The sequence below is a fragment of the Zonotrichia leucophrys genome, chromosome 1A, assembly GCF_028769735.1.
Source record: "Zonotrichia leucophrys gambelii isolate GWCS_2022_RI chromosome 1A, RI_Zleu_2.0, whole genome shotgun sequence".
Lineage (NCBI taxonomy): Eukaryota > Metazoa > Chordata > Aves > Passeriformes > Passerellidae > Zonotrichia > Zonotrichia leucophrys.
This window is the reverse complement of record NC_088170.1, coordinates 37723091-37750398: the sequence shown is the minus strand read 5'-3', so window position 1 is coordinate 37750398 and position 27308 is coordinate 37723091. Positions and strand designations below refer to the sequence as shown.

General features: G+C 44.2%; 1 protein-coding gene and 1 long non-coding RNA gene across 3 annotated transcripts; one reads left to right on the top strand and one right to left on the bottom strand.

Moving 5' to 3' along the window:
• Positions 1-33: 33 nt before the first annotated feature.
• Positions 34-8119, bottom strand: LOC135442481 (uncharacterized). Its single transcript, XR_010438671.1, has 3 exons — positions 7857-8119; positions 7623-7753; positions 34-156 (listed from the first exon to the last, which is right to left on the bottom strand). It is a non-coding gene; the product is annotated as an uncharacterized LOC135442481 (long non-coding RNA).
• TEF (TEF transcription factor, PAR bZIP family member) lies at positions 3887-26383 on the top strand. 2 transcript variants are annotated; one of them, XM_064702326.1, is made up of 5 exons: positions 3887-4207; positions 14495-14821; positions 16276-16496; positions 17132-17343; positions 19278-26383. In XM_064702326.1, the coding sequence occupies exons 1-5, from the start codon at positions 4105-4107 to the stop codon at positions 19297-19299; spliced, it is 885 nt and encodes a 294-aa protein (XP_064558396.1). In that variant the 5' UTR covers positions 3887-4104; the 3' UTR covers positions 19300-26383. The 2 variants fall into 2 exon arrangements, with proteins under 2 accessions (XP_064558396.1, XP_064558395.1); XM_064702325.1 differs by lacking the exon at positions 3887-4207 and adding an exon at positions 8657-8929.
• Positions 26384-27308: the final 925 nt, after the last annotated feature.

The following is a 27308-nucleotide window of genomic DNA, read 5'->3' as shown; positions in this document are numbered from 1 at the left end:
GCAAGAATCAAACCCTGTGGGTGGGCCTGGAGCTTCCACAGAGACTTTGAGCAGTAGGCTTGATTTGTGGGATGTGCAGCAGAAGACATCTCATGTGAGGAAGAACGAAAATTTCCAAGTAATGGCTATGCTGACAATGTGAATGTTCTTGGGTGACTGAAAGAAATGGAAAAAAAAAGGAAAATAGTCTTGCTTCAAGAACAGCAGAAATTGCAAATCTTCTAGAGGTTTCTAAACGTTTTTATCCTTTTTTCCAGATTCACTTCAGGGGAATGTCATCTTGTATGCCACCACCAAGTCCCTTCAGTACTGCAGTTTCTGCCTGTCCCTTGTCACTGCCAATGGGCCCCAGATCGTACAGAACACATAACAGCAGGTTTTATCTCTGGGGAGGCATTAATTTGACTCTCCTCTTCATAGCTTAGCTTCCAAACAGAATAAGATATTTAAATGTATTTATCCCCTTGCCAAGGTGGGGTAGTATGCTTGGGGATGGATGGATGGATGGATGGATGGATGGATGGATGGATGGATGGATGGATGGATAATACTGTTGCATAAGCTTTATGTCCTTAGAAAATAAGACAAAAAGTTTTTATTTTCTAAGAGGACACATTCCATTAGATTACCAAGGCAAACTTCCACCTTATTGGAGGAAGCTGAGATAAAAGCAATTAGTAATAACAGCCACTACTGCCTTTCTTTGGTCAAATGTCATTGCTGCTGCTGGGTTCCCCATCAGCTGTGCTTTCAGACACACCTGAGAAACAATTAAATTCCCTTTTGCAGTGGTGGCCTCATAAATCAACGAGCAGCCAAGGAGAAGACCCACAGCAATAATCTGCAGGAGTTTCTGACTGGGGAGGCACACAAGCGGCTCTTGTTTTTGGGTCTGAGGGAGGCTGCAAGACACTGGCAGGAGCAGAAACAGGGGAAGGGCTGCTCCAGAAGCGCTGTGAAAGTGGCCCTGTGGAGTTGAGGGAATACTCCTGAGGCTGAGGGAAAGATGGCAACTTGGACCCATGCACAGAGAACACCCATACCCAGCTCCTTATACTGAGCGGAGTTGTATCAGAGGTCTGAATGTCTGAAAAGATTCTTCAGGGTCTCAAACTGCCAGCAAGGCTGTACCTATGAGTGACACCTCAGCAGTGTTGCTCTACAGTTCTCTTTGGGCCTGATGGCATACCTCTCTAGAGAGGTCCTGCTAGAGACAGGAGTAGAATTAGAGACATTTACATGCTTTGGTGCCAGCAGAAGAACCAAAGAACCTCTTGGCACCAAAGAGCAGGAAGCAAAGAGGTCAGAGGAAGGAAGGTACAAGAATTGGTTACTTAAAAAAAAAAAAAAAAAAAGAACAGTTCTTTCAAATAAAAATGAAAAAGGAGGGAGAGTATGGACCAAGGCAAATGTTGAAGGACCCACAATCCTCCCCTCAGGACTGCTGAACACTCCTTGGGCAAATGTGCCAAGAGGTTGAGCCAGCACAGCTGGGTGGTGTGGGTAGATGCCCAAGAGACCTGCAGAAAATACAGTGAAGTTAGCCCTGGTCTCTGCCAGTTAAATTGGTGTTCCTGGAGTTTGGCCTGTGCCATCATATTAGGTGCCTCCTTTTGTGTGCCATCCACTCAGGGACAGTAGAAGTTGACTATGGCTGGTTGAGTCTGTGAGAAAAGTGCTGTTAAGGGCTGACTGGGCTTCTGAGTGATGGCTGGATCAGAGCTGCTGGCACCTCCACTAAAATGGGATCACAAAACCAGTAAAAACATATCTGATCTGACAACAGTGCAGCCAGCACAAGTGATGCAATCTGCGGCCATGCCTGCATCTTTCCAGAGACAACATTTCAACTTCATTCACTAAAGCAGCTCAAATGCTCTGCTCTCCATGGCAGGGACATGGGGGCAGACGGACATTCCCTACTGCTATGACTCTACTCCATAGTATATTTTCTGATTTCCTGGGGCTTGAAGACAGGGTGGTTCCAGCTAGTGATGTTACCCAAGCTCCTCTGGTGGGCAGGAGTTCACTGTTCTGGGATTCTGAATCAAGAGGGACATGCAGTATTGGTAGGAGACTTTGTGGACATGGCAAACACCAGATGAGATGTTTATTTTGTCACTCTCAGATCTCTAGACAAAAATTAGAGATGTCTATTGCAGGCTAATAATTCAAACTGCTAAGAGACAATTTAGATGATCTTTAAGGTACTTTCCAACCCAAACCATTTCATGATTCTATGAATTTTCTCTGAATTAAGGTCTTCATTTTCTGAAGTCATAAAGGTCAGTCAGTTGCTGCAGCAGTGGCTGTGAAGTTCTTGGGTCACTCCAGACATGTGGTCAGATGTTTGTTCAGCTTTCATAACAAGTTTGAGCCTGGGACAAAATCAGGGGGTCCAGCTGCACCTGGCACTGGACAGTTACCATGTTCCCAGTGACTTTCCCATGCCAGCCTGTGATAAGAAGCAATACTAGGCATAATATGACAGTAGCTGTCCCAAACATCAATGATGCCTGGCATGACTGAATGGACTGGAAGATTTCAGGAAAGGACATGGATCTCCAGGCTGGCAGGCTGTGCTCCAGGAAGGAGAGATGTGATCAAGTCTCTTGCTCACAGGAGCCAGAATGCACTGACCATCTGCAGACTCTGCTGGCTCCAGCTTTGGGTGGGTGGAGAACACTGTAACAGCCCAGGTTAGTATGGCACTGTTCTCCCTGAATGGCTTCACCACTGATGGTTATGACTGGCTCAAAATCTGAAGGGGTGGTATCATAATTACAAATTCTACTAAACTAACTACTGTTACTTGATTTCTGTTAGTTATTGATTTCTGAGCCTGATTAGATTGGGATCTAGATCACGAGTCTTCTCCAGCTAAACTCAAATTCTCAACTCCCCAACCTGGCTAGATAATTCCTTCCTTTTGGTTTCTACTGGGTTAAATCAAATGCATTTCCTTATGAAACCAAACACCTTGCCTGATTTTGCTGGGCTGTGTCCAGTTGCTGTGGCTCACAGACCACTGTAGTAATACCTGGTTTCTACCAACTCACATTGGCACTCTAAGGCTGAGCCTGGAAAAATGGACAGGAACAAACTGAGAAATAAAGGCATTTCTGTTGAAATACCACACTCAGCAAAAGAAAAGACCACAGCACATGTAAGATGCTTCTTCTCACACCAGGTTCTGAAAAAGAGGATCAGACCTTTATCCTCCTGTCTCCAGTTCTTTTCTCCATGCTAAAAATTTCACTGACAGGAGAAGAGGGGCTTTGTGTGCTCAAGATCTTACTTAACCAGCTGTTACCAGGGTATTTGCAGGGTTCATGAACTCTCTTCCTGTATAGCAGTGCTCTAAGAGGAGGCTGTTTGTTTCCTGATAAAATTCTGTGGCACTTCATAAGAAAAATCCTATATTTTGGGGATGATGCACACTTACAAGAATGAAACCTTGTGCTATTATCAGTATTAACTTAGGAGGGACACGCAGTAATTGTTGCATCACATACAAATAATGTCACTATCTTCATCTCAGCTAAAAAGTTAGCAGGCAGATGCAGACAGCATGTGTATCTCCCTGTAACAGCCTGCACAGTCTGCAGCTCCTCAGAGCCTCCCAAGAACGTGCCAGAGGATCCCTCTTCTGCTGTGTTTGCAGCCAACATGCACCCCTAACAGCACACACTTGCTTTTTTTTCCCCTTCAGACACATGTATTTGTTATAACACCTTGGGAAGGAAAAGGGTGCTGCCTTTGCAAAGTTAGATAACTGGCCCAGTTCTTTGCTGCCGGATTGGCTGGGAGAGGCCCTGTAAAACCACGCTGGCCAGGCGCCCAGCCCAGCCCTGCAAGGCTGCAAGCTATTTCCACAATTGGCCACTTCAGAGTGGGAGAGGGGGAGGTGAAGACAGCCGGGCAAGCTGCATCTCTGCCAGGCTGCTTCCCATTCTCCTTGTTCTTTCTGAGCCAGAGCATTTGGCACACCCGCTCCGGGTGCCTCCGAGCCCATCTCGCAACGCCCAGGATAGTGGGGTGTGAGGCTGGTGGCCAGGCACCTGGCCCTCCCTTAGCTCTGCTGGCACAGTCCCAGGACAGGACATGTCAAGCTGCAACACCCCTGGGGGCCCCACTGCCCTGGACTTTCCGGAAGTCCTGAAGTCCCTACTGGAGTATTCCTTGCCCTGGACCAACAAGATGACAGGTAGGATTGAGGAAATATGTACTGGGGGTTCTGATTTCTCCATCCCCTCCTTCAGTTGCAAGGTGAGAAAGGGGCAGATCTTGTTTGCTGCAAACCCTTCCAGGGTGTGTTTCCTCAAAGTGTCCAAGTCAGACAGGGAGTCCTGGCACAGTGCATGTTGTGCAGCTAGGAGGAAAAACAGCAGCAATGGATTGATTATAAAATCATGCTGAGCTCCTGATCCTTTTAATCTCTGTGCTCAGCTACTTCTTGGAAACCCTCAAAGATTCACGCACAGAAAAGGGCACCAATGTTCATGCTCATATAGAGGCAACTTCCATGATTGCCATTCGTCATTGTCCTATGGTTAATAACCACTAAGTCTCCAGACATTGCCTTTTCCCAGACTCAGACTGTCCAGAGAGCCTGCACGGGGCAGGCTGACTGTGCAAACTTTGTTTAATTGTTTATCAGTGAAAAGCTGGGATAGAGAACATAGCAAATGCTGCATTTTCTTTGCAAGAGCACTTCTGTACTCCTAGGCTTTCTTACTCTCTGTGCAGCATCCTAGAAAACAATGAGAAGGACCCAGGAGGTTATTTAGTTTGGGCTTTCGCTATGCTGAACACTTTGCTCATGCTGCACTTATGGCTTTGCTAACGCTAGGTCTGCTCCAAGCACCCATCACAGTTTGAGTACTCTCTGGTTTTGGATAGGATGCTACAGACCCTTGACAAGCTGCTTATTGGTTGCTGTGTTTTAATGTTTGCTGCACAGAGCTGGGGAGGTGTACGGGAACACCTCAGCTCAACAAGCCTATGTCTGGGCATGAGAGTTGAGCTCACAGAAACAAACATGCACAGAGCTTGCTCTTCTCTAGGAAGTTGCTACCAGGACATCCAGGCAGCTCTGCAGTGTTGAGGGGCAGCAGAATCCAGGAGCAGAAAAGCCAGACACACAGTGTGGAGAGGGACCCTGCTCTCGCTCCAGGGTCAGTGGGAGAAAGGGGCTGCTCCTGTGACAGTAAAGCATTCCCGTAAGGAAAGGCACCTGCCTACACCTGCTGTAATACAGTGAGCCCTATGGCACAGGCACAGCTCCCTGGGGAAAAGGGAAATAGGGCAAGGGGAACTGCCCCACCCCTAAGGGGCTCATTTTGTCACATTGCTCTGCTGCTGCCTTCTGTGAGCTCTCTCTCTCTCTCTTTGCTGAGACTGCCCACTAAGAGGTGTGTTCGCATACCACACATATGAAGTCCCACTGTTTGTGTGGACCAGGGCATGTTTTCCCAGCTGACAGTACCCAGGTAGAAAGTGGAACTGTCTGGGAGGAGGCAGTAACAGCCAAGGGCAGCTCATGTGGTGCACAGCCTTGCTGTGGCTAAGCTGAGTTTGGCTGCTTTTCTGCGATCTCTGCTCTCCACGGCCAAGTGGATTCAATTAATCCAAGGGAGGAGTGCTGGCAAAACCTATCTGTTTAGAGTAGGGGGTAGAGGAGAGATCAATGATTTGAGAGAATAATTTAGTCTTAACTGAACGTGACTTATTTGGCAGCTGAGAGGGCTGTTTTGTGGCAGCTTTCTTCCTCAGCTCCAGGACCACCCTGCCTTTCCGCATCACTTCCCGTAGTCCTCAGAACTGTCTTTATTATGCTGCCTCCCTCTCCAGACCAGCATTCCCATCATGGCCCTCTTCCCACAGAGCTGAGTTCTCTCCTTCTGGGTCTCCATACTTGGACAGCACTCATCTGGATTTGCTATTCTCAGGCCTCTCTCTGAAATTCTCTATTCTGCTATTCAAACCTCCCAGCTGGGCTCACTGTACATCTCTCCCTCACACCCTGTGCCCAGCAGTGAGCTGCTTATCACTTGCCTCCCTCCCTGCTGCACCCCAGAACTGGGCTGTTCTGTATCATCTGGCCCTGACAAGACTCCCAGCAGCAACAGCCAAGGCTGCTGCATTCCTCTCCTCACATCTCATTGTCCTCCACTCTTCCTTCTCAGCCGCAGAGTGAAAGCAAATGCAAAAATCCCAGGCAGATCCCCGCTTAACCAAGAGGGTAAAGCTTGTGGTACAGTGCCTGCTTTCTGTTGGCAATTGCTTTGAACACCTAATCCCCAGAGGCAGTGAGGAAAAGCTCTCAGGGCAGCCTCCCGCCTAGCTGGCAGGGCAGTGCTAATGCTGGAGCAGGGTGATGTGAGAAGCAACCCACAGGAATGTTCCTCAGGAACTCCCTCCCTCCTTCCTGCCTTTGGGAAGAGCAGCTAACGCTGTGTAGTCTAGATCCTTTCCAAGGAAAGTCACAACTCACAGTGGTGCAGAACAAAACTTCGTACAGTGGAGCATGGGTGCAAATGTGCTGGAGGAAGAACATGGTCAATCTAAAGGGAAAAGCCCTGGAGTAAAAGCTGCTGAGTGGTTTTAATAACCTCCCTTCATACAGACATTACCCAGCAAAGCAGCTGCCACTGAGCTCTGCAGGGGTGATGTGTGCAGACCCTGTTCCTTGAAGGAGTGTTGTACACTACTGAGGCACAGCATCATCCTCGGGGGCCACCAGCATTGACAACAATGGAACAAAGTGACCATGAGAGCCACAACTGAATGGGAAGCCTGCAGCCTGCTCCACTTTGGCTGCGCCTACTTGCCTAAAAGCTGCTCCTTTGTGACCTCACTCGCTTGTGTTCCCTATCACCTATCAGTAGCTGTTTCCTAGACAAAAGCATCACTGCGGGCTTGCTGCCCCTTGCCAAGCTGCGTGTGCTGCCTCTGTCGTGTGTGGTCTGACATCTGTGTCTCATTACCCTCTGTGAAGTGGCATCTCCCTTTCACACATGTGCCTTTTCTTCCTGCCAGCTGAGCTTGGCAGGGCGGAGGGAGTCCATGGAGGGCACGTAACAGCCCTGGAGCACACTGGGCAGCGGAGCATGACCTGCTCTGCCTGCTTCTTGCAACTGGATTTATCAGCCTTGATAAATGATGCATTAACCTGCGCCGTTGCAGCCTATACTAACAGGGTGGCCTTTTCCAAGCTTCCCGTTGGGCAGCATGTGTGCAGGAGTTGCATCGGGAGTCCCGCCCGTTCCCTGTGACGGAGGGAGCAGATTGGGCCTCCCAGCCCACGCAAGAGAAGTAGCTGCTGGGTAGGGCAGCTCCACATCTGCCCAGGTTGGGTGGAGATGGCCTCTGGTCCTCATTGCAGTAAGACAATGGAGAAAAACACCTACCCTGTGTGACTTCGCATTCCATTCCTTTTCCTGGGGCATGTGGAGAAGAGTTTAGACCTGATTTTGGTTTTGGTTTTTTGGGTTTTTTTTGTCACAAAGACCATCAGGGTTTATTAGTAAGGGTCAGGTAAAATCGTGCCTCGCCAATTTAATTAAATGTCTGAGGTTTGTGGCAGGGAAGTTCAACCAGGCAGATGCCCAAGTGCCTACCTGAGACGATGTCTTTATTTTCTGCTGGCACGGATGGGAATGCCTCTGCTCTCGGGGCTGTGTTGGATGCAGACGGGCCGATCCCAGCGGAGCACACCCCTCCCTTTCCCGTAGCTTCGCTGCAGCCCATCCTGCCGAGGGAAGAGCAGCCGCTGCTGACAGGAGAAGGCTGTGGCTGCAGCATGACACTTCTACGAATTTGTTCATTTGTGGGAGAGGCTCCTCAGTACCCACCTGTGCTGTCGGGAACGAAATTGGCAATATTTGCTCCCTTCTTGTGTTCAGCAGCTTAAATCCCAGCACGGCATCCTTGCTGCTAAAGCAAGGGAGCCGCTTGGAGAATCACAAGAATTTCTTGTGATCATGACAATTTGGAAAGGCGGCCTCTCCTCCCTTCCCCCAGCAGCCCGCCCATGCTAGCACTGCAGTGAAGTCCCTCTCCCTGCCCATGTTATGTAGGGCATGCCGCTGCGGGCATCGTGTGGGACGGAGGGAGATTAAATCCAGGGCACGCACGAAAGGTGATTTTAGGATCCTAAATGAGGATACGCAAGGGCGGGCTGGAGCGCTGCCGCCGGGACAGGGCGGGGAGGGGGTGCGCAGCCGTCGCGCTGCCGGGACGGCCCTCACGGACGCCCGCTCGGCCGCGGCCCCCTCAGGCACCGGCGGGCGCGCGGAGGCGCAGGGGGCGCGCGGCCTCCGCCGCCTACGCGCGCGCTGCCTCCCCCCGCCTCCTCCGCCCTCCTGACGGTGACGCAGCGCCCGCGGGAGGAGCGGGAGGGGGCGGTGCTCCGAATGCTAATGAGCTCCGTTGAGGCCCCGCCCCTGCACGTGCCCTGGCGGGCGGGGGGCGCGTGCCCGCGCCGGCCGCGGGGAGGGCAGGGCGGGGAAGGCGGGGCCTGTCGGGGCGGGGCCACACCCCTCGGGGGGCACGGGCCAATCCCGGGGCGCGGAGAGGCCGGGCCGGGGCGGGGCCCCGGGGCTCATGAATACTGAAGCACGCGCCGGGCGTCAGCTGGCCGCGCCTGCGCCGTTCGCTCCGCGCTTCGCCGCTGCTGCCGCCGGGTCCCGGAGAGCCGCCGCAGCCCCGCGCCGCCGGTGACCGCTGACAGCCCGCCCGTCCGCGGGGAGTATGCCCGGCCGCGCCGCGCACCAGGAGGCGGCGGCGGCGGCGGGAGGACCAGAGCCCACTGCAGCCGGGGGGAGCGCGGGGGCCGCCGCGCAGCAGGAGCGGCGGGGCCTGGCGGGCGCGTTCCCGCTGGTGCTGAAGAAGCTGATGGAGAACCCGCCGCGGGAGGCGCGCCTGGGTGAGCGCGGGGGCGCGCGCGGGGGCAGCGGGAGCGCGCGGCGCCCCCCAGTTATCCGCCCCCACCGCCCCCTTCCCGCCCCGTGGCTCGGAGGGCGGGACCCGCCGGGTCACGGCGGGACTGGCCGCGGGGGGAGCACCCGCGGGAGAGGCCGCACGCCCCGGCCCTCTCCCTCCGCCCCGTCCCTCCCTCCGCCCCCTGGCCGGCCGAGCCAAGAGCCGGCGGCGCGGGATCGCTCCCCGCCTCCCGGGGATCGCCCTCTCCGGAGCGTGTAGGTGCCTGCGCTGGGCAGAACCGAGCGCTGCGGGAGCGAGGGGTGGGCAGGAGCCGAGACGCGGCACGCTGGGTTTGGTCCCTCGGCTCTCTGCAGCCTCCCCCGCCTGTAGACGCGTAGCTGGGAGCAGCAGTGAGAAGGTTTCCCGGCTTGCTTGACCTTAATTGCTGGGAAGTTGCCCGATGACACGAGTAAACAGCGGATCCCCTCAGATTAGGTTCGGTGATAATCCATAAGGGTATGAGTGACTGCCTGCACATGCAGTCCTGCATGGCTGGAGCTGCCTCTCTGCCACTGCTGATGTGGACAGCAGCTGTGTAAATAACAGTGCTGGTGCTTGTAGTCTTCGGTGCTCATGGCACACTTTCTTTTTTCTTGGCTTTCCTTTTCTTTCTTCTTTTTTTTTCCCCTTCTCATCTGGCAGTATTTTTACCGTTCTGAGTATCAGTTTCATTTCGAGGAAGGCTCAGGATTATCTGCACTGCTGTGCTAGTGTATAATAAAGGAAGTCCTTACACCTGTGAATTTTGAGGTTAAAAATATTTTTTTGGAACAGTAGACAACATCCAGGGTAAACCACGGCATAAGCAAGGTTGTCAAGATTGTTGCCAGTGAGGATCTTATCTACCTTGCATGTCTAATATTGCACAATACCCTGTAAATCCATTTTGTGATTCTGGAGACTATCTTTTTCTCCTTCTAAAAAAAAAGTCAGCTTGTGATAAAGGTTTTAGTTATGTTGCTATGGTGCAGGATGCTGCAGCACACAGAATCTTGAATCTGCAAAATAATGGGATTTCTTAAGATATTTCTGCACCCAGTCCTTTTTAAAGACATTAGTGCCAGCAGGAGCAATTTCAGTTCATGCATGGTTGCTGATAGGGATTTAGTGACTTTGTCGTGGGGCTGATTTCTGTGTTCAGAATCATGTGATGTGGCCTATGGAGATGTAAAATTTTGAAATTAATATGATTGTGAGGTAGTGCATTTTTCTAAAATTAGAAACATTTGATACTAGATTGATTACTAGATGACCCTGTTCCAGTTCATGAAGGTGCTCTGCTGAAGCTTGCTAGTGAGTCCATTTCCTCTTGATTATCCCTCTCCATTCATGATGTGATAAAGTTCAGGTTGTTCTTGTTCTTAAAATCTCTCCATAGATTTCCTTAGTTCACCTTGTTCTGTTTCACTCATACTTTGTGGAACTTGTTGCTCTGTGTTTATTTTGGTCTGATACTTGTTTGCATATTCAAGACAAAAGAAAGAATGCCTTCATTGTCAGCAGGTTTACAAAACTCCTAGTTTACAAAAGGCTTGTCAATAGATCTGTGACTCAATTGACTTCAGAAGGTCCTTGATTGTTTTCTGTTCTTTTAATTGTGATACACTCAAAATGTTAAAAAATTACTCATTCACTTAATCCAGTGGTGCACTTTCAGCAAACTTTCTGAGAAAAGACCCTGTGCTTTTGTCTGGAATGCCTACTGACAAAACCACAGTTTTCTATCTTACTCTGTAAGGAATTGTATCAGCTAGCTGCAGTGTCTGTCCATTTGTAGTCTCTGCAAGCTACCTGTGGGTTTTCCAACTGCTGTGGGTAATTTGACTGCCCACTCAAAGGCAGCAGCTTTCCAATCGTCTGAGCAGCAGAGGGAGGTCAGCCAGTTCCAGCAGAATGCCCTCCCCTTGAACACCCTGCCATGGACCAGGTACAGCTCACCAGCCTTGCTGCGAGTTGGAAGGATTCAATAAATAAAAATAATGATATTTCTATTAAAAAAGGAAAAGTCCCATAGGTTAAGGGAAGGCAAGTATTCTGGAGCAGAAGTGTCGGTCTCTTCCATTAGTAAGGAGCTGCTGCATACTCTCCAAAGGATGCCTTAATCACCAGTTGCATGCTGCTGTGGCAGGAGAAATGCCTCAGCAAATATCACAGTAATGGGCATTAGGGATAGGGAACCCTGCAACCTGCCTTGTTCCATCCTCACAAGTGGGACTAAAGATTTATGGAGCAATCAGCCCATACATACATACACATACATATATATATATATATAGTGGTTTCAGTATAATTTGACAATATTTTGATGGTGAACAAGAGGAAGTTTGTCAAATAAGTGTTTGTTCTGTTTGTTGCTGGGCTAGCTCTTGACAGCATGGTGGCCAAAATCTTTTGGTTGGTTTTTGGTTTAGTTGGTTTTTTGGTTTTGAGGAAAAGCCAGGACAGGGAATAAAGCTCTTTTCATGCTGCTACTTATGGTTAAAACAGCAGTATTTCCAACAGTTCAGTAACTGAAATGGTCCACTTAAGTCACTGAGCATAAACTGGTGTCCTCGCTGTTGACAGCAAATGTAGAGCTCAGTTAATAGGTCACAGTAGCAGAATGAGGGGGCTAAATCAGACATGAGCCATCATCTGCAGAAGTACAGTCCAGATTTATCAGGGTGACCTTGAATCACTGCAAATGGAGCTTCTTAGGATACTGCAGCTCTGCTGTCAGGTAATACCTGTTTACACTATAAATATCTTAAGAGAATTAATCTTTCAGGTCCCTGTGCTGAGGTAGGCAGAAACTTCCCCCTCAAGATGTAAGAAGTTAATTAGTGTTTCATTAGATGTTGTGCACCCAAGCGGGATGTTGTGTGGCAGAAATAAAGATTAAATTAATAGAAAGAAACCCGTGGGAAAACATCAATGCAAAAATGATCATACAAAGGTTTTACCATGTTATATATCATCTTTGAAACAGATGAGCTCCCAATGTGTGTTAATTTCTGCTGTTTTATTTCAGATACTGTTAGAAGTGAGGGAGGAGAGAGAGACAGCATAGCTAAACAAAGACAGCACTGGGAGCCCAGTGCTTGCTGAGTTGTCAGCTTGTAGCAAAAGGACAAAAAATTTCAGATGCTTTTCTCACGTGGAGGAAGAATCTAATGTGGTGCGAGCCAGGGACAATCACGAGAGGAAACTGGGGGAACCACAGTTCTTCCAGGTTACTGCAGGACAGCAGGGTGATCATGCACATCCAAAAGGCATTAAAAGATCTGACAAGAGCCACATATCCAAGTACTGTAGTCTTTTTAGCTTCCACCTTCTGAAAAATATTTTTATGCCTTATATCCAGTCTAACAATCAGTTAATATTTTTTCCTCTCTTGGAGATGTCCTATTAGGTGTTGCAAAACAAAAGCACTATGAAAACTGACATAACTTATAATGGTGTACTGTTTTCCAGAGTTAAGAAATTTTTTTCTTTTAGTTGACATTTTGACTTGACATTGCACAAGATTTTTTTATCATGCTAATTAAAAATAGTTATTTACAAATAATTCATTAGTGTTGCTTGGATTTGTTTTGGTGCTACGTTTACTAGGATATCATCCACAATATCCAATGCAAATCTGGGTTTGCTTGTGCTGGGCACTATGAAGTGTTGGGGAGTACACAATCTCTATTCACAGGTGAAATGTTGGTTCCAATTTGGTGGGGTGTGCTCCAGTAGTAAGGGAAATCCTCCTTATATATGGAGCAGATGCTGTTTCTTTACTGGCTTCAAGTGGGAGCTGTTTAGAAGCATTCTGGTTATTTACACCATTACTGTTAATCTGCATGTTTGCTTTGTCCAAGCAAAGGGTAGGAAAGCTCCAGAACTCTCCATGGAAAGGAGTTTATAGCAGGAACAGGAGCTGGAAGATGGTGATTTGGAGGGAGTAGTGTGAAGTGGCAAGGAGAAGGCTAAAAGCTACAAGGTGATATTACCAAAGCTTAGGTCCAGGAGCCACTGGTCTGAATTCAATGTATCCTTTAGGTACTTGCTCTTGATCCCAAGCTGGTGGCTGGTGAATACTTTCTCAGCTGCTTGGTTTAAAATCAGTATCTTCTTTTGTATAAAATATTCAGAATACGGCAGATAATTTACTTTGTATGGCAGCACTGTTCTTTCAGCCATAAAAAGCTCTTTCAGCCACACATCCACACCAGCTAAGGCAACAGCGGAAGGAATGCCACTTTTATCAGAATAGGTTTTATATAAATAGGCTTTTCTGATTTAGAGCCCAGTTTCACCCCCACTTCCACCCCCGATAAAGAAAAATGCTCCTTTAGCATGTTGTAGCCAGTCTAGAAAACCCTAATGCCAAAGATTGGTGCATTTTGTTGGGCTAATCTCTCTTAATACTGGAGATCTAAACTTGGTCCAGTGTATGTCCTTGGAGTCCCTGTTCTATTGAACTGAGTATTTGTTGGCTTCCATGGTAATGCCCAGTTTGCAGGTGATGAGGGTACAACTGGTGACTGTTCCTTCCTTTTGACAGCAGTGCTGGCTCAGTGCTGGCAGTACTAGCACTGCTTCTGGAATGCCTCCTTCACTGCTGATAGAACTGCCTGGCTGCATGGAGAACTGGATCAGGAAAATGACTTGGATTTTTAATTTTTTTTCTCTGCCGGCTTATTTTTATCTCTTAAATTATGTAATTATTCCATAACTTGAGTTTTCTGCTTGGATTCTGTCCCAGACAATTGTTAAGATTCAGTAGCTATGGGGAACATAGAAACAGCCATTTTTCTGTTATATGTGCACTGTAGCACAGTAAATGGAGAAAAATTCATCAGTCTCTTGTGACTTGGGGGTGTGATGTGGGAGTGTGCCTTATTAGACATCTCCCCAAAGAGTGAAAATTGTATGTAGGTACTCTGAACTATCTATAGTGAGCAGCACTTGGAGCTATTGCTTTCTGTGGACATGCTGAGTCATTTCAGAGAGAAATGCTTCTAAAATGCTGAACAATAAGCATCCAGGTCTCTGGTGTCCTATGGACCTTCTGACTGATTTTCAAATGTAATCTGAAAACCCTCTCCCATCCGTATTTAAATTATTGTTCTGCATCTTCCTTCTTTGTGCATAGAATAAGCTACTCTGCCTCCTCAGAATTTTCTTAATGGTTTCTTTCCCATGTAATCCTGCTTAGGGACACTGACTTTGGTTGTCTTCTGAGGTGGGTATGTGAAACCCAGGCTGTGTTGCAGTGCCTGGTTAATAAGCTCCATGCACCTTGGTAAGCTGTCAGCAAAGGTGCTGCTCTGCAGGGCTGCTCAGCTGCCTGGGGCCCAGCCATCACAGGGGGTTAGAGCCTTCCACACAGAAATGTTCCTTTTCAACATCTGGTTTTCCAGATCATGTCATGAGGCAGAGCCATGAGCTGAATTTCCTTTCATGGGGATTTTGTTGGACTCTTAAACCTTGAGAATCTCCTGTGTTTCAGCTTGTACAGTGACCTACTTGTATTTTTCAGATAAAGAGAAGGAGAAAATAAAGCTTGAAGAAGATGAGGCAGCAGCTGCCAGCACTATGGCAGTCTCAGCTTCCCTCATGCCACCCATTTGGGACAAAACTATTCCTTATGATGGCGAGTCTTTCCACCTGGAGTACATGGATCTGGATGAGTTCCTGCTGGAGAATGGAATTCCTTCCAGCCCTACTCACCTGGATTTGAACCAGAATCCACTCTTGCCTGTGGCTGAGTTGGAAGGGAAGGAATCTGCCGGTGCTTCCACTGGTTCTCCTGCATCTTCCTCTTCCACTGCAGTTTACCAGCAATCTGAAGCAGCCTCCAGCACAGGTACATGGAATAATATAGGGCTCTGAGGGACTTCTGTTGTTCTCGTATTAAAAGGTGTCTCTGTAGATCAAAAAGGAGATATGCTAACCTGTCAGTGTTTGCTGTGGCAGGTTAAACAGTTAAACATGCTCAATGTAGAGCCATAGTTCATGTGTCAATTCATGAAGATGCTGCCTCTCCTTTTCTTTCTCCCTTTCCATCCTATAAAGAATGAGTGTCTGTCAGTGTGCAGTCTGTTTTGCTTTTGAAATTATAAGAGCTGAAATAGCAACATAAACTATTTGCTTTCTTGGTATTGCTCATATAGTATTTTCTCAACTTGTCCAGCTTCTTACTTTCTCAGGTAATTTTACAACAGATTTGATAGCTTGTCACAAGTCATTTTTATTACCTTGGTCTGCTTGGGTGAACTTATGTGAACTTAATGTACCTCAAATAACAATGTTAAATAGAAAAACAATGAAGCAATCATTATTGTGGTAGCCTCGGAAATGTGAAAACAGACACTTGGAAAAGGTGTTTTAATGATGCAGTTTGATGTTCTGTGGTGCTTTGAAGTGGGAATGGAGGAACAAACAAACAAAACTGTGCTTAAATGGTACTAGGAAACTTCATTTGTACTATGGAGATGTTCTCTTAAAGAATTCAGCTGCTCAGTTTGCCCTAGATTTAGAGTTTAAATATGATAGCCATCACAGTACTATTTTATGAGCAAGCTTGAAAGAAAGCATTTTGCTCTGGACCTCTTTTGTGAATCTCTGGGAAAGATAACATGGAATTCCTTCCATAAGTTACAGGGTGTGGCTTTTCATTAGGTGGTATATGCGAAACTTATTGATCACTACTGCACATGGCAGTGACATGCAGTTTTGCAACTCATGTATATGAAGTTTTGTAAACAATAGATTAATATGATAAAGCTCATATGAGCACTACCAGTGTCAGACTTCTCTGTTGGGCCATTTATTTTCATGTGGAAAAGAAGAAGAATACTGTTGCATTTGTAGCAAATCCTCCTTTATTTAGTCAGCTGTTTGGAAGTCTACTTATCTGACCTTTGAAGGTCCCAGGGACTGGGGTCTTTGGGCAGGCTTGTTTCTGTAAGGATTTGTATGGTACAAAACTCAGGCTGATACAAGTTTCTCCCTTCTTACTGCCACTGAAGGTGCTTTTTGTGTGTGCAAACCATGTAATTTTTGCCAAGGAAGTATTAACTCCTGTCCTGCATCTGTCTACTCATGTCTGTTATTCTGGCATATGCTTCTAGGGTTATATTACAGACTGGACTGTGAACTCTTTCTCTGTACCAGCAGCAGTACAGCACCCACCACACCTCAGGGAAGCACCAACTAATTCTATGAGATATTTCTCTCCACCGGGCAATAAAAAGTTGGCTTCTTTGTTGATTCTCTTCATCCTGCTGAATATACTGTAATTTCTCCTGTTGTTGCCAGAGTCCCCACCACAAAATGAGAGAAATACACCCAGCCCCATTGATCCTGACTGCGTAGAAGTTGAGGTGAATTTCAACCCTGACCCTGCTGATTTAGTGCTGTCCAGTGTGCCTGGCGGTGAGCTCTTCAATCCTCGCAAACACAAGTTTACTGAAGAGGACCTGAAACCACAACCTATGATTAAAAAAGCCAAGAAGGTTTTTGTCCCAGATGAGCAAAAGGTAACAGATTTATTGCTGCAAACTCTTCTAGGCTTTGATAAAAATTTCTGACTCTTTGTCCGAACACTTTGACATAGAGAGCTAATGCAGTTTACCTACCTGATTGGTCAGAAGCACTGCCAAGAATAGAATTGGCAAGCCAGCTGCTGTGCTTGCTGGTTTGCAGGTTTTGGTATCATGAGCTAATTACTGGCAAGGAGTGACTGATCATGCTATACACAGAAATTAGAAGAGTTATCAAGTCAAATCCTTATCACCTGCACTTTTGAAGGCTGTTGTCTATATTTGCCCAGTATTGTGTCTAATCTGGACAGATTAGACACAATAGAACAGGTGGTTTTATGTAAAAGTTCACTCCTGAATTGAAACTAAGTAAAGGAAGCATTTCAGTTGGACAGCTTCTTAATACCCAAGTCTCTAAATCTCTTTAGTTCCAGCAAACCACTTGGTTAATCCTAAAAGAAGACTTGTGTAAAGATGAAATCTTACAGCACTGTGTGGTCTCCATTTTGATGTCTGAGCCCTGCAAACCTATGGAGGAGATTCCTCAATAGAGCAGTCAGTGTGAATATCATTATACAATAAAGAGGTGTCTCCAAAACACTTGTCAGTTTGGCATCTGTTTTTTAATACAGGATGAAAAATACTGGACAAGGCGAAAGAAGAACAATGTGGCAGCAAAGCGTTCCCGTGACGCCCGGCGGTTAAAGGAGAACCAGATCACAATTCGGGCGGCCTTTCTTGAGAAAGAGAACACAGCCCTGAGGACGGAGGTGGCAGAGCTGCGCAAGGAAGTGGGACGATGCAAGAACATTGTTTCTAAATACGAGACCAGATACGGACCCTTGTAAGCACACCCTTTTCCTTGTTAGGGCTCTTTGTTTTAGCCTCTTAGACTTCTCTGCCTTCTGTAGAGACTCCCAGAAATAAAGTTTATGGAGGCTTTGCCATTTTGCATCTACACTAGAAAGAAACCAACAAAACACAAACAAACCCTGTTTCTGTTGGCACAACTTGTTCAGGCCCTTTCCTGATCATTCTGTTGTCCATAATCTTAGTGTCCATATTTAGAATCTTGTTTTCAACACTGATAGAACATTTTCTGATGTCATACAATTGAACAGATTCACCTGTCTCGAGGAATAACTGTGGATCCCTCCGGACTGGAAAGAGCTTTTGCTATCTGTTCTAACCTTCATTTTTAAGTGGAGAAAGAGCCTAGGAGACTCTCCTCTCCTCTCTCTCTTTCTTTTATTTTTTTTTTTTATGTTTAATTTTCAAACTCTTGCTCTTTTCTCCTCTCCATTCCACCTCTCCCTCCCAGTAAAAGTGTAAAACATAAGTTTAGAATATAAGTAGATGTTGCTGGGCAGCATCAAGAAATTGTTTCCTCTCCCATTCAGTGGCACTAGAAAGTATCTGTTGTATAGAACTCTGTTCCTGCTGAGGAGGAATAGGAGAGCCTTTAGGACAGGAAGACAGGAAAACATTCAATCTCTTGTAAAAACAGAAGTATTGCAAGGTTAGTCTATGAATGTGATGCAGAATGGAGTCAGTGCAGTTTAGATTATAATACTGTCTAAATGTCTTGATAGGTTCTAATCCTGAATAACCTGCAGAAACCAAGGAGAGAGAATAGTGAATCACTCATTTTACAAATGTGGACAAAATAATTTGATGTGGGTTCTAGACTGTATTTCTACCACCACCCCTCCTTTTTTTCCTTAGCGGGTCTTTCTTCTTGAACTGCTGATAAAGCAGCATGTTGCACTTAACTGAGAAGTAAGGGAGATTTAGAAAAAGAGGGCTGGCTCATTAGGCTGAACCTTGAGTCCCAGCTATTAAAAAATGGCCAGCACCTTATGCTTTGAAAGAAGGGGCTTTTTTTAAAGAAGTAAACAAGCCACTGTTATTTTACTGCACCTTACCTGTTGTGCAAGAGATTGAGAGAGAGTTTTGGTCCTTTGCCTCGTGATCACACTATGGGATAAGCTACACCCACTATAAACGCAAACAGTTTACCTCACTGTCTCCTGTGTAGCAGTATATCTGGTCTCTCCACGCTTGCTGGTTCTATCTCCAGCATGTTTCCTGATTGCAGATTAGCACACAAGACTTGCCCTCTGGGAAGTAATCCATTCTCAGCACCAAGCACTGCTTCAACAATGTATGGTGTTAAAAGAAAAAAATTCGCTGTGTGTGATGTTGAGACCTTCTACACGACCTACAACTGCAAGAAGTAGAAGCTTTACCAGAAGTATATGTCTAGAAGTCCTCTTAACAAGAGAAGCTGTCTTAAAAGAGTGGCTGTGTCAGAACTCTTAGGCTATACTTCCTGGGATAATATTTATATTAAGGAGTAAATGTGGGATGGTGATGTTGCGGGTAGTTGCAGTTCCTCTATTGAAATCTGAAAATACATTAGGAAAGCATTAGGGCTTATTTTCTACGCTAAAGACTAGCTTGTCTTTTAAACATAATGTGGAAATTATGAGTTTAGAGCAATTTTGTGTTGAATTCTTAAGGAAGTGGAGAAGCAGGCTAATCCACAACACCTGATGTATGCTTTGAACTATTTCCCCCCTCCGCTCCCCCGCTGTTATGCTCTTAATTTGACTAGAGTGGCTCTTGATGCAGTGTTGGTCTAATTTCTTTCAAACATACTAAAAGTTGTCACCCTTTCAGCAGGGGTTTTTTCTTTCACAGGGTGGTTTGTGGTGGTGATGGTGGGAAGTATGTTATAAATAAATTGTCACACTAAACACTTTGCTTTGTTTAAAGTGACTTATCTGATTCCGAGTGATGCAACTTTAAAGACTTTTAAAAACAAAGAAACTAAAAAGCACACATGAATCGCCAGTCTTCAGAGTGAGCAGTGAAATCTATGAGGTGTCCCAACACAAACAACTGATGATGACCCTGCCTGCCTCCTTGCCTGCAAGTACCCCATCTGACTACCCAGGGCTGGGCATGATGAAAAGTGCAAAGTCTCCTTAATTGTGTATATGGCTTTCTTATCTGTCTTTCTCACTGTAACTATGAACTACAATAAGCTTACCTACTGGGGTTTTGTCAAGACACTCAAAGTTCATGTCTCAAAGTCTATTGACAGCCTGTGTGAATAGTGACTCTTCGTTTGGCACTCAAGTGGAAGAAGAGGGAGTTTTAAATGAAAGTGTCTGTATATATAAAGAACTGCTATATTTTAAGACTCTTTTCCCTGCAGTATAATGAATTTTATTTAATACTGCAGCTCCCTTCTGGTACAGTGTAGTGTATTGTGGAGTACTGTGAGTGCAGAACTAAAGACACCGGGAAGACAGCAGCCCGTAACGTGTGAGACTTCAGTGCAGAAGATTACAGCAGATGTACTGAAATAATCCAGAAAGCACCACAGTGTGCCATACAGGGAGTAATAAACCTCTATCAAATGACCCACGTAATAATAACCCACGTCGGTGGCTTTCCTGCTCCACAGCTACACTGCTGTAACCTGCCTTTTCCTTTAGTTCATTTATGAGGCTCACTTTCTTTTATGGTATCTTGCTGAAAAAGGATCTATTCTTCTGCTAACAACTTAGCAGTCATGGAAAAGGTGCTATTCTGAGCTGCTGATCTCCAGGTCTTTTGGCAGTCTGAAACTACCAAATGAGTATTAGCTCCAGGAAAACAATGGCTATTAGTTGCCATATTGCCATTTTCTGTCTCTTGACTGCAGGACAACTGTGGTGCTGAAGGTGAAACAGCCAATGATATCCCACAGTTACAATGGGCAGCTTAAGAGTGAGGACCCTTGTGCTCATGTGGGAGGGTAGATGAAAGCTTGGATGGATTGTGGTGATGTTTATTGTGTTTAGAAGATGGAGGAAGTAGGTGGAAGTTCCGTTGTAAGAATTTCATCAGCATAACAAGAATCTGCTCTATATTAAGGGAGCTTGAGAGCTAAATCTGTGTGGGAAGAGCAAGAGTAGTTACTTTCTAGGAAAGGAGTACAGGGCCATGCTTGTAGCCAAAATGGAGCTTGTAAGACAGGAGTGTGTTCATGCCTAGAGATTAATGAATAGCATACACCTCAAAAAAAAAACCTTGAAAGCTTTCTGAAGCACAAGTGCCAAAATTATGAGGCATGACTAGTTACCAGCATAGCTCAGTACTATCATATTGAACAATTATTTTGACTTTGTGTTTACCCAAGAGATTCTACCCCTAATTTCAGAGCAGAAATACAAAGAGAAAAATGTGAGAAGCAGCAGCTAACATTGTAAGCTTAATTAAAAAAAAATAAAAATCAAAAGCGAGGATTCATAACCTGTGTTTGACAGCATAACCTTTGTACAGAGCTTATATATTAAATGTAGTTTTTGACCTATCATTTTTAATGGACAATGTACTGAAGTAAAGAAAGTGTTTTTAATTTTTTGCTGGCTACCAAAGTATACTTATGAGTGTATTATTATAAAGCTCTGAGATAATCTTGGGATATTTTTATCAAATAGATAAATATCTTAGTTCCATGTTGCTGATATGGCAGCATATATCTCTACCTGTATTGAGTACTGCTGATTTGGACTGATATTTTTGGTATGTACTGGTTTTTGCTTTACTTTGGTGATAAAGGCCCAAACCATGGATTAAGAAAAACAAACCAGCAAGAAAACAAACAACCATGACAGCATGTAAATGTAGCAACTCTTTTCATTTATAATCTTAAATTTTCAGTTTGCCCTGGCTGTTCTTAAATGTCATGCTTCCTGTTTAAATCACAAAGCCAAAAGCTAAATAGCTGGGCAAAGAAGTTGCTTCATTTGGATCCTACTGTGCTTAGGAATATCTTTTAAATACTTACATATTGTATACAGGATTTGTTTTTGCGGTATGTCATAACATTTTAACAGCAAAATATTCAGTCAATGAGATTAGCATGTGCAATTCTATTGTTTTATTTCTGTTATCTTAAAAGCTTACACAGTGGAAACCAACAGTGAATGTTCATTAGATCTTTCTTTCAGAGAAGACTGTTAGCAAACATTTGTGCTTCCCTGTAGGACAATGCAGATTTGCACAATCTGTGATTTATGTGTCTACGGGTTGCAAAACTGGAAAATCGCACTTTAGGGTGAGTGCAGCTCAACTTTTGTAGCTGGGGAATTTGGTGTTGTTGTTATTAAGAAGAAGTATCTTTAAAAATAGATGAGAGGGTAGTAACTATTTAAAGGAGTGCATATATAGCCAGACAGAAAATACTGTGCAATGCTGAACTCCTTTCTCAGTTTTTGCAGTCTCAGGAAGTTAAGTTTATTGCTCCGGAGCTCCCTGCTCCTCTCAGAATGATTCACTCTATCATTTTGTTTCTTTGACTAGGATGACAATCCTATCTGTAAGTGATAACTTGGGTATGTTTTCTTAGTGATCATAAGAAGAGAAATATTCTTTTAGCTCAATTTGAATGTTAAAAGATGCTGAATTGACACTGTTAGGGTTTGAAGTTCTCTAGCCTTGGAACATACTCTGTAGAGGCCATAAGTTTGCCTGATGCCAACCTAACCCCATTCCACAAAGGGACCATCTCCAAGGGGAGAGAATAAAGGGCATGTGCACCTTTCAGCATCACTGCAGGGATTGCCAGGAAAGAGAGCAGTTCATGACAATTGTACTTTCATTAGGAAGAAGATTGACACCACATGGCCATTTCATAGTACTAACTTTGAAAATATATAAACTGTGGGTGAAAGGTGGACAACGAGTGTTGTTTTACTCTACAGAAGACAGCAGCTATGAATAAATAATGTGCAATTTGTAATACAGTATTGCTTTCATACATGATGATCTAATCTACGTATAGTCAGTTTGTGTCTAAAAATTCCAAAAAGCTTAATCTTTCACCTGTTGCCAAGATCTGCTCCCACTGAAGCTGGTAACAAAGATATCATTAACTCCCACAGGAAAAAGTCTTTACTCTTATGTGGTTATTGTAAAGTTTTAGCAAGTGTTGGAGTTATGGGTGTCTTTGCTTTCCTCTGAAGCATTCTGTGCTGGGATCAGGTGGATACATCTCAGATTGCAGGTGTAGTGTTGGTAAACTGGTCCTGATAATTTTGATATTCAGATAATCTGAACTCTGCTTTTTTTTTGGTCCTCCATGGACAGAGTGAAAAAGTAGTGTATTATGAACTTTTGTTGGAGGAGAAATGTTTTTGGGTTGTTTGGTTTATTGCTAAGCATCTTTTTGCAGTAACATTTTATGTCTTTTCTGACAATTCTCCATTTCCTTGCTGTGCTGTTTGAGTGCCCAAGGTGTTCTAACTAGAGATCACATTCAGCATTATCTGCAGGCCTGCTACTAATTGTACCAAATCAATTTCCAGTTGGGAGGTGCAGTGGAAGCCCAGCAGCTTTGGGAATGCTGTAATAAAACCACTTATGCAGAATTTTTTTTTTTTTTTGTAGATAGCAAAAAATAATGGACCTGCACAGAGGAGAATATTGCTGCTTCGGTATTGGAAGCCACCTGAGCATAAAAGGGCTTTGTTCCTTGTGATCAGGTGCTTTCATTTTTAGTGAGAGGAAGGTATCTCAGACCTTTGTAAAATCCAGATAGGCTTTTGTTCACCCTTCTAGTTTTAGCTGCTAAGCACAAGATGAGAAATGCAAATTTATCTTAGTGCATAAATCTCTTATTTTTGGCAACATACGCCTAAATCCATAAAGAGCAAAATCATTTGTTAGTGCTAGCATTGTGCCTTTGCAGCACTACAAGACTCAGACTGGCTTTCTAGATGTTCAGATAATTACTCTGGTCTGTATATCTGCCACTGTAACATGGTGAAGATAGATAAACTCACAGTTGAAGACTGGGAGAAAGGTAGAAAGAATAAGCCTAACTAAATATCTGTGGAGATGCTAACATAATGCTAATTGAGAAATTACAGTGATTTAACTCCTCATAATGCAAATTGGCATACGGATGTAATTTGTTAGTTTGATAGTCTGCTATCCCTCACGAGTCACTTTTGGAATGCAAACTTCTTGAAGTTCAGACACCTACAGGGAAAAAGGAATCCTTTGAGTAGATATAGACATAGATACTTGGCAAGGACAGCAAAGAATGAAAGAGGAAGAGGAGAGTAATGCAAGAGTCTGACCTGAGCGAAATTGCTAAAACTGACTCCTCACTGTTTACAATTTTAGGCCAATTTGAATTCCCTCAGTTTAGCATCATACTGAAGATAAGTAATTATTTAGGTCTTGGGAATCTCCTTGTCTTGGTCCTACTTCCACAGTCCAGAAAGGAATATACAGATAGGGAGAAGAGTTACTGCAGAAAGGCATGAAAAAATAGCTGTTGCTTCAACTAAGTGTGCTGTTGCGCTGGGACTTGACCTGCCAATGTGACCTGGTCAGTGCTGTCTCATGAGGAAACTACTATCTGAGGCCCCAGTCTTTTAAGGCCTCATTTCTGCTGTCATTTCTGCATGGGAAGAGCCCTATATCTGTAGACAACCATGTGGACTTCACAGGATCTGTTATTGAATGTGAAGCTCTGCCCAGGCAGTCAGCTGCAGAATTGTGTCCTTAACACATTGTCCAGTTGTAGTTAGAGGGCTGTTGATATTAAGTGTAATATGGGTGCCTGTTATATAGCCAAAACCCTTGTTACTTCATTTTCCTAACTAAGGCATGAGCAGAAGCCCTTTGCTGTACAACATCTGTAAAAAACTTTAAAATGTACTTCACATACGTCTAGTAAATTAAGGCATGTGATTTTGGTCTGTGGGTCTCAACAAACCTTGCTCGTGTACCTGCCTGAATGTTTTCCTAGATCTGCAGCTGTTTCAGTGAGAAGGGATGGTGGGATTTGTTCTCTCCAGGGGGCACGATAGCAGCTCTCACCTGTCCCACTGCGGTGACCGCTCGCTACTGGCCAGGATCAGGGATGGATGCATCCTCCGCACTTTTATGTGAAGTTGTCTGAAATATGGTGATTAACATAATTATTGGAATACTGTATTTTGTATAACTTAGAACATGTAAATACACTTTTAAAACTAATCTGTTCTATGAAGTAATAAATAAGTGCTTCCATTGTAATATCTGAATATTGTTAATGCTTCATGTAGCTTGATTTGGGATTATTTCTTTCCTAGAGAACTACAGAAATCAAAACAAAGATTGATGTTGTGGAATTCTAGTCTAGTTGTGATGCTTTCTATCAACAAAAAATGTTTTAAAAATAATAATGAGCTACTTAAGCAGAGAAACTAAGATTTTGAGGGAACTGATTCTCTTCCAGTCTTTCTTTAACAGTTGTCACTGATTACATTCATAATTCTACTCTTCCCATCCTGTTAGCTGGACAGTTGATTTGTTTGTGAGTAGCATTTGGAAAGTAGCAATATTAAATTATTTGTAAACTTCAGTGACTGAGGAAAACTAAAGCTGGGTGGTTTTTGTTGGGTGTGTTTTTTTTAACTATTCTCTCTTTTGGCTCAAACAGATCTGTCTCCACCCTTCAGCCAGACTGCAGCAAGTTGCAGTGCAACAGTGAGTGACTGTTACTGAAGCTCATTTGTGACTTAGATAGTCTACATCTTTATTAGTTCCATTATGTACATAGATGACACAGGTTTCCTGTTGTAGTGTGGAGAGAGAGAGAAAGTGATTAATGACTTTTGCTGAGTACATGTTCACTGGATGCTGCACAGCTGGACCTTTCATCAGATTTCATGACCTTTTCTATCTTGTGTTGAAAAGAAAAAAAAATAGAAAACAGTGGAGTGAGAATCATAAGTAGTCTGCTAGGAAATCTGAACGCTTGGGTTTTGAGGAGGAGGTGAGATTAATCCATCAGCCTTCATGTAAAGAAATTAGCCTGTGATGACACTTTCTCCAGCCATCATGTCACTTTGTCTTCAATGCTGTACTGGGGCAGTCTCTTCTCTGGTAACAGCTGTGTCTGCTGTGTTCCGTAAATGACAAAGCCACATCTTTTAAAGTGGGCAGAGACAACGGCATCTCTTTTTATTTTCTTCTATTTTCTTTCCTCCTCTCTCAGTGTCTCTAGGCTGTAAAATAGCTATGAAACAGCTAAGCAAATGTGCAAGTTATTCTGAAAACTCTGTTCTTGTTAAGCTTTTTCAGACACATACAGTTTTTAACTGAATAATTTGAGGGAACTCCTATCTGCTATATTTGGCCTGAAATTCTGTTGCCTCTTGGATAAAAGTATTTTTTTGTCTTCAGATGTGACACTGATCTGTCCCATTCATTCAGTGGGATGGATGATAAATCTGCACAGTATTTATATAAGATACAAATCTGATCTTAGTTTTACTGTGTGTTAAGTTGTTTAATCTCTTGGATGTCTACTCCTTGAGGTTGTCTATATAATTCCTGTATATGTAGCTGCTTTTTGAAGCAGTCCATCAAGAGCATTTAAAATCATCCTGACTGAAAAATTCTATAGAAGTGAAAGTGATAATAGAGCTTGTAAAGCAGCTGGGTAAAACTGTATTGCCATAAATGGTTTTAATTTATATATGAATCTTCTGTCCCAAACTGCTTATTTTGTACATAAACCTAAACACTCCTGGCAGCTGATGGGTGAAAATAAAGGTGCTTAAACAGCAATCTAATGAGGAAAGGGCATTTCACTATTACAGAGTTGGTATTATTTTATATTTCCATTTATTACACTTTTTTAAATGTATAAACCACAGATTCTCAAAGTCTTCGGCTTGGATTTTGTGAGTAGTTTAAATCCTCTCACCTCTCTGCTCGTAACTGGTTTTTAAGAAAAAGAAAAGCTTTTGTTTAAAATGTAAAATTTTGACTGTATTAACTTCTGTTAGTACCCTTCCTTTTTAAGAAATAAAATGTATATTCCACTATGCTGAGATCCAGTAATTTTGTTCTCTAGATAGCATACTGTGTGGTGTACAGCTCCACTGCCAGCATTACACCTGCAGTTTGCAGGGAAGCTGGTAGACACTAAAGCAGCTGATCACCTTTTGGAAGCAGGTTCTTGCTGTGCATTTCCCATGTGTTAAATGTGCTTGGTAACAGGTATACAGTTCCCTGCTTTTATTTTCTGGATTAACTGATTTCAAAAGCATTGCAAGGTTTTGTGTTTGTCCTGCAATGACTCTTGGTTGAACTCTCAGGTAGGGGGAAAAATCTGAGAACAAGTCAGCTGCAGACACTTGGACCATGCTTTGTTACATCCACAGAGTAATCAGAATTTTACTTTTTTTTCATGGGAAGAAGTAAAGTTCTGAATAAGTAAGTTTTTTATTCCATGAGGACAGCTTTCTCTGTACCTTTCTATGCATTTTTTTTTTTAACTAAACCTTGGTTGGTTGGTTGATTTGTTGAGAGGTTTGGTTGGTTTGTTGTTTTTTTCATTGGTGGTTGGGTTTCTTTGTTTTTGTTTTCCAAAAACTGGTAATTGAAGATCAACCTGGTAAGAAATTTATGTTTTCTATATATTCACTGCATCTCACACGTGCTTTCAAGGTAGACAAGATCACTGGTGCTTCAGTATAATCTCTAGATAAACTGCAGGAAGGATCTTTGTTGGATCTTCACTTGTATAAAAGGTATCTTGGATGATTAGTGATGGAGGGTGGTAGCAAGGAACAACAAACTGTCAGTGAGTTGTTTTTCTCTGGCTGTCTTCCAGAGCCATGGCAGGATTATTGACCCAGACAATCTGTTTATGAAAGAAGAAACCTTTCCTCTTTAGAGGGAGGGGCCTGACCTGTACTACATACCAAAGGCCAAGGACTTGACATGGCCAAGCCAAGGATTTGCCCT

Coding starts and splice junctions, on each gene's coding strand:
- TEF (XM_064702325.1), top strand. CDS start 8,755: ATGCCCGGCCGCGCCGCGCACCAGGAGGCGGCGGCGGCGGCGGGAGGA. Junction 8,930..14,494: donor GCCGCGGGAGGCGCGCCTGG/GTGAGCGCGGGG, acceptor TGTATTTTTCAG/ATAAAGAGAAGGAGAAAATA. Junction 17,344..19,277: donor GAGACCAGATACGGACCCTT/GTAAGCACACCC, acceptor CTTTGTTTAAAG/TGACTTATCTGATTCCGAGT.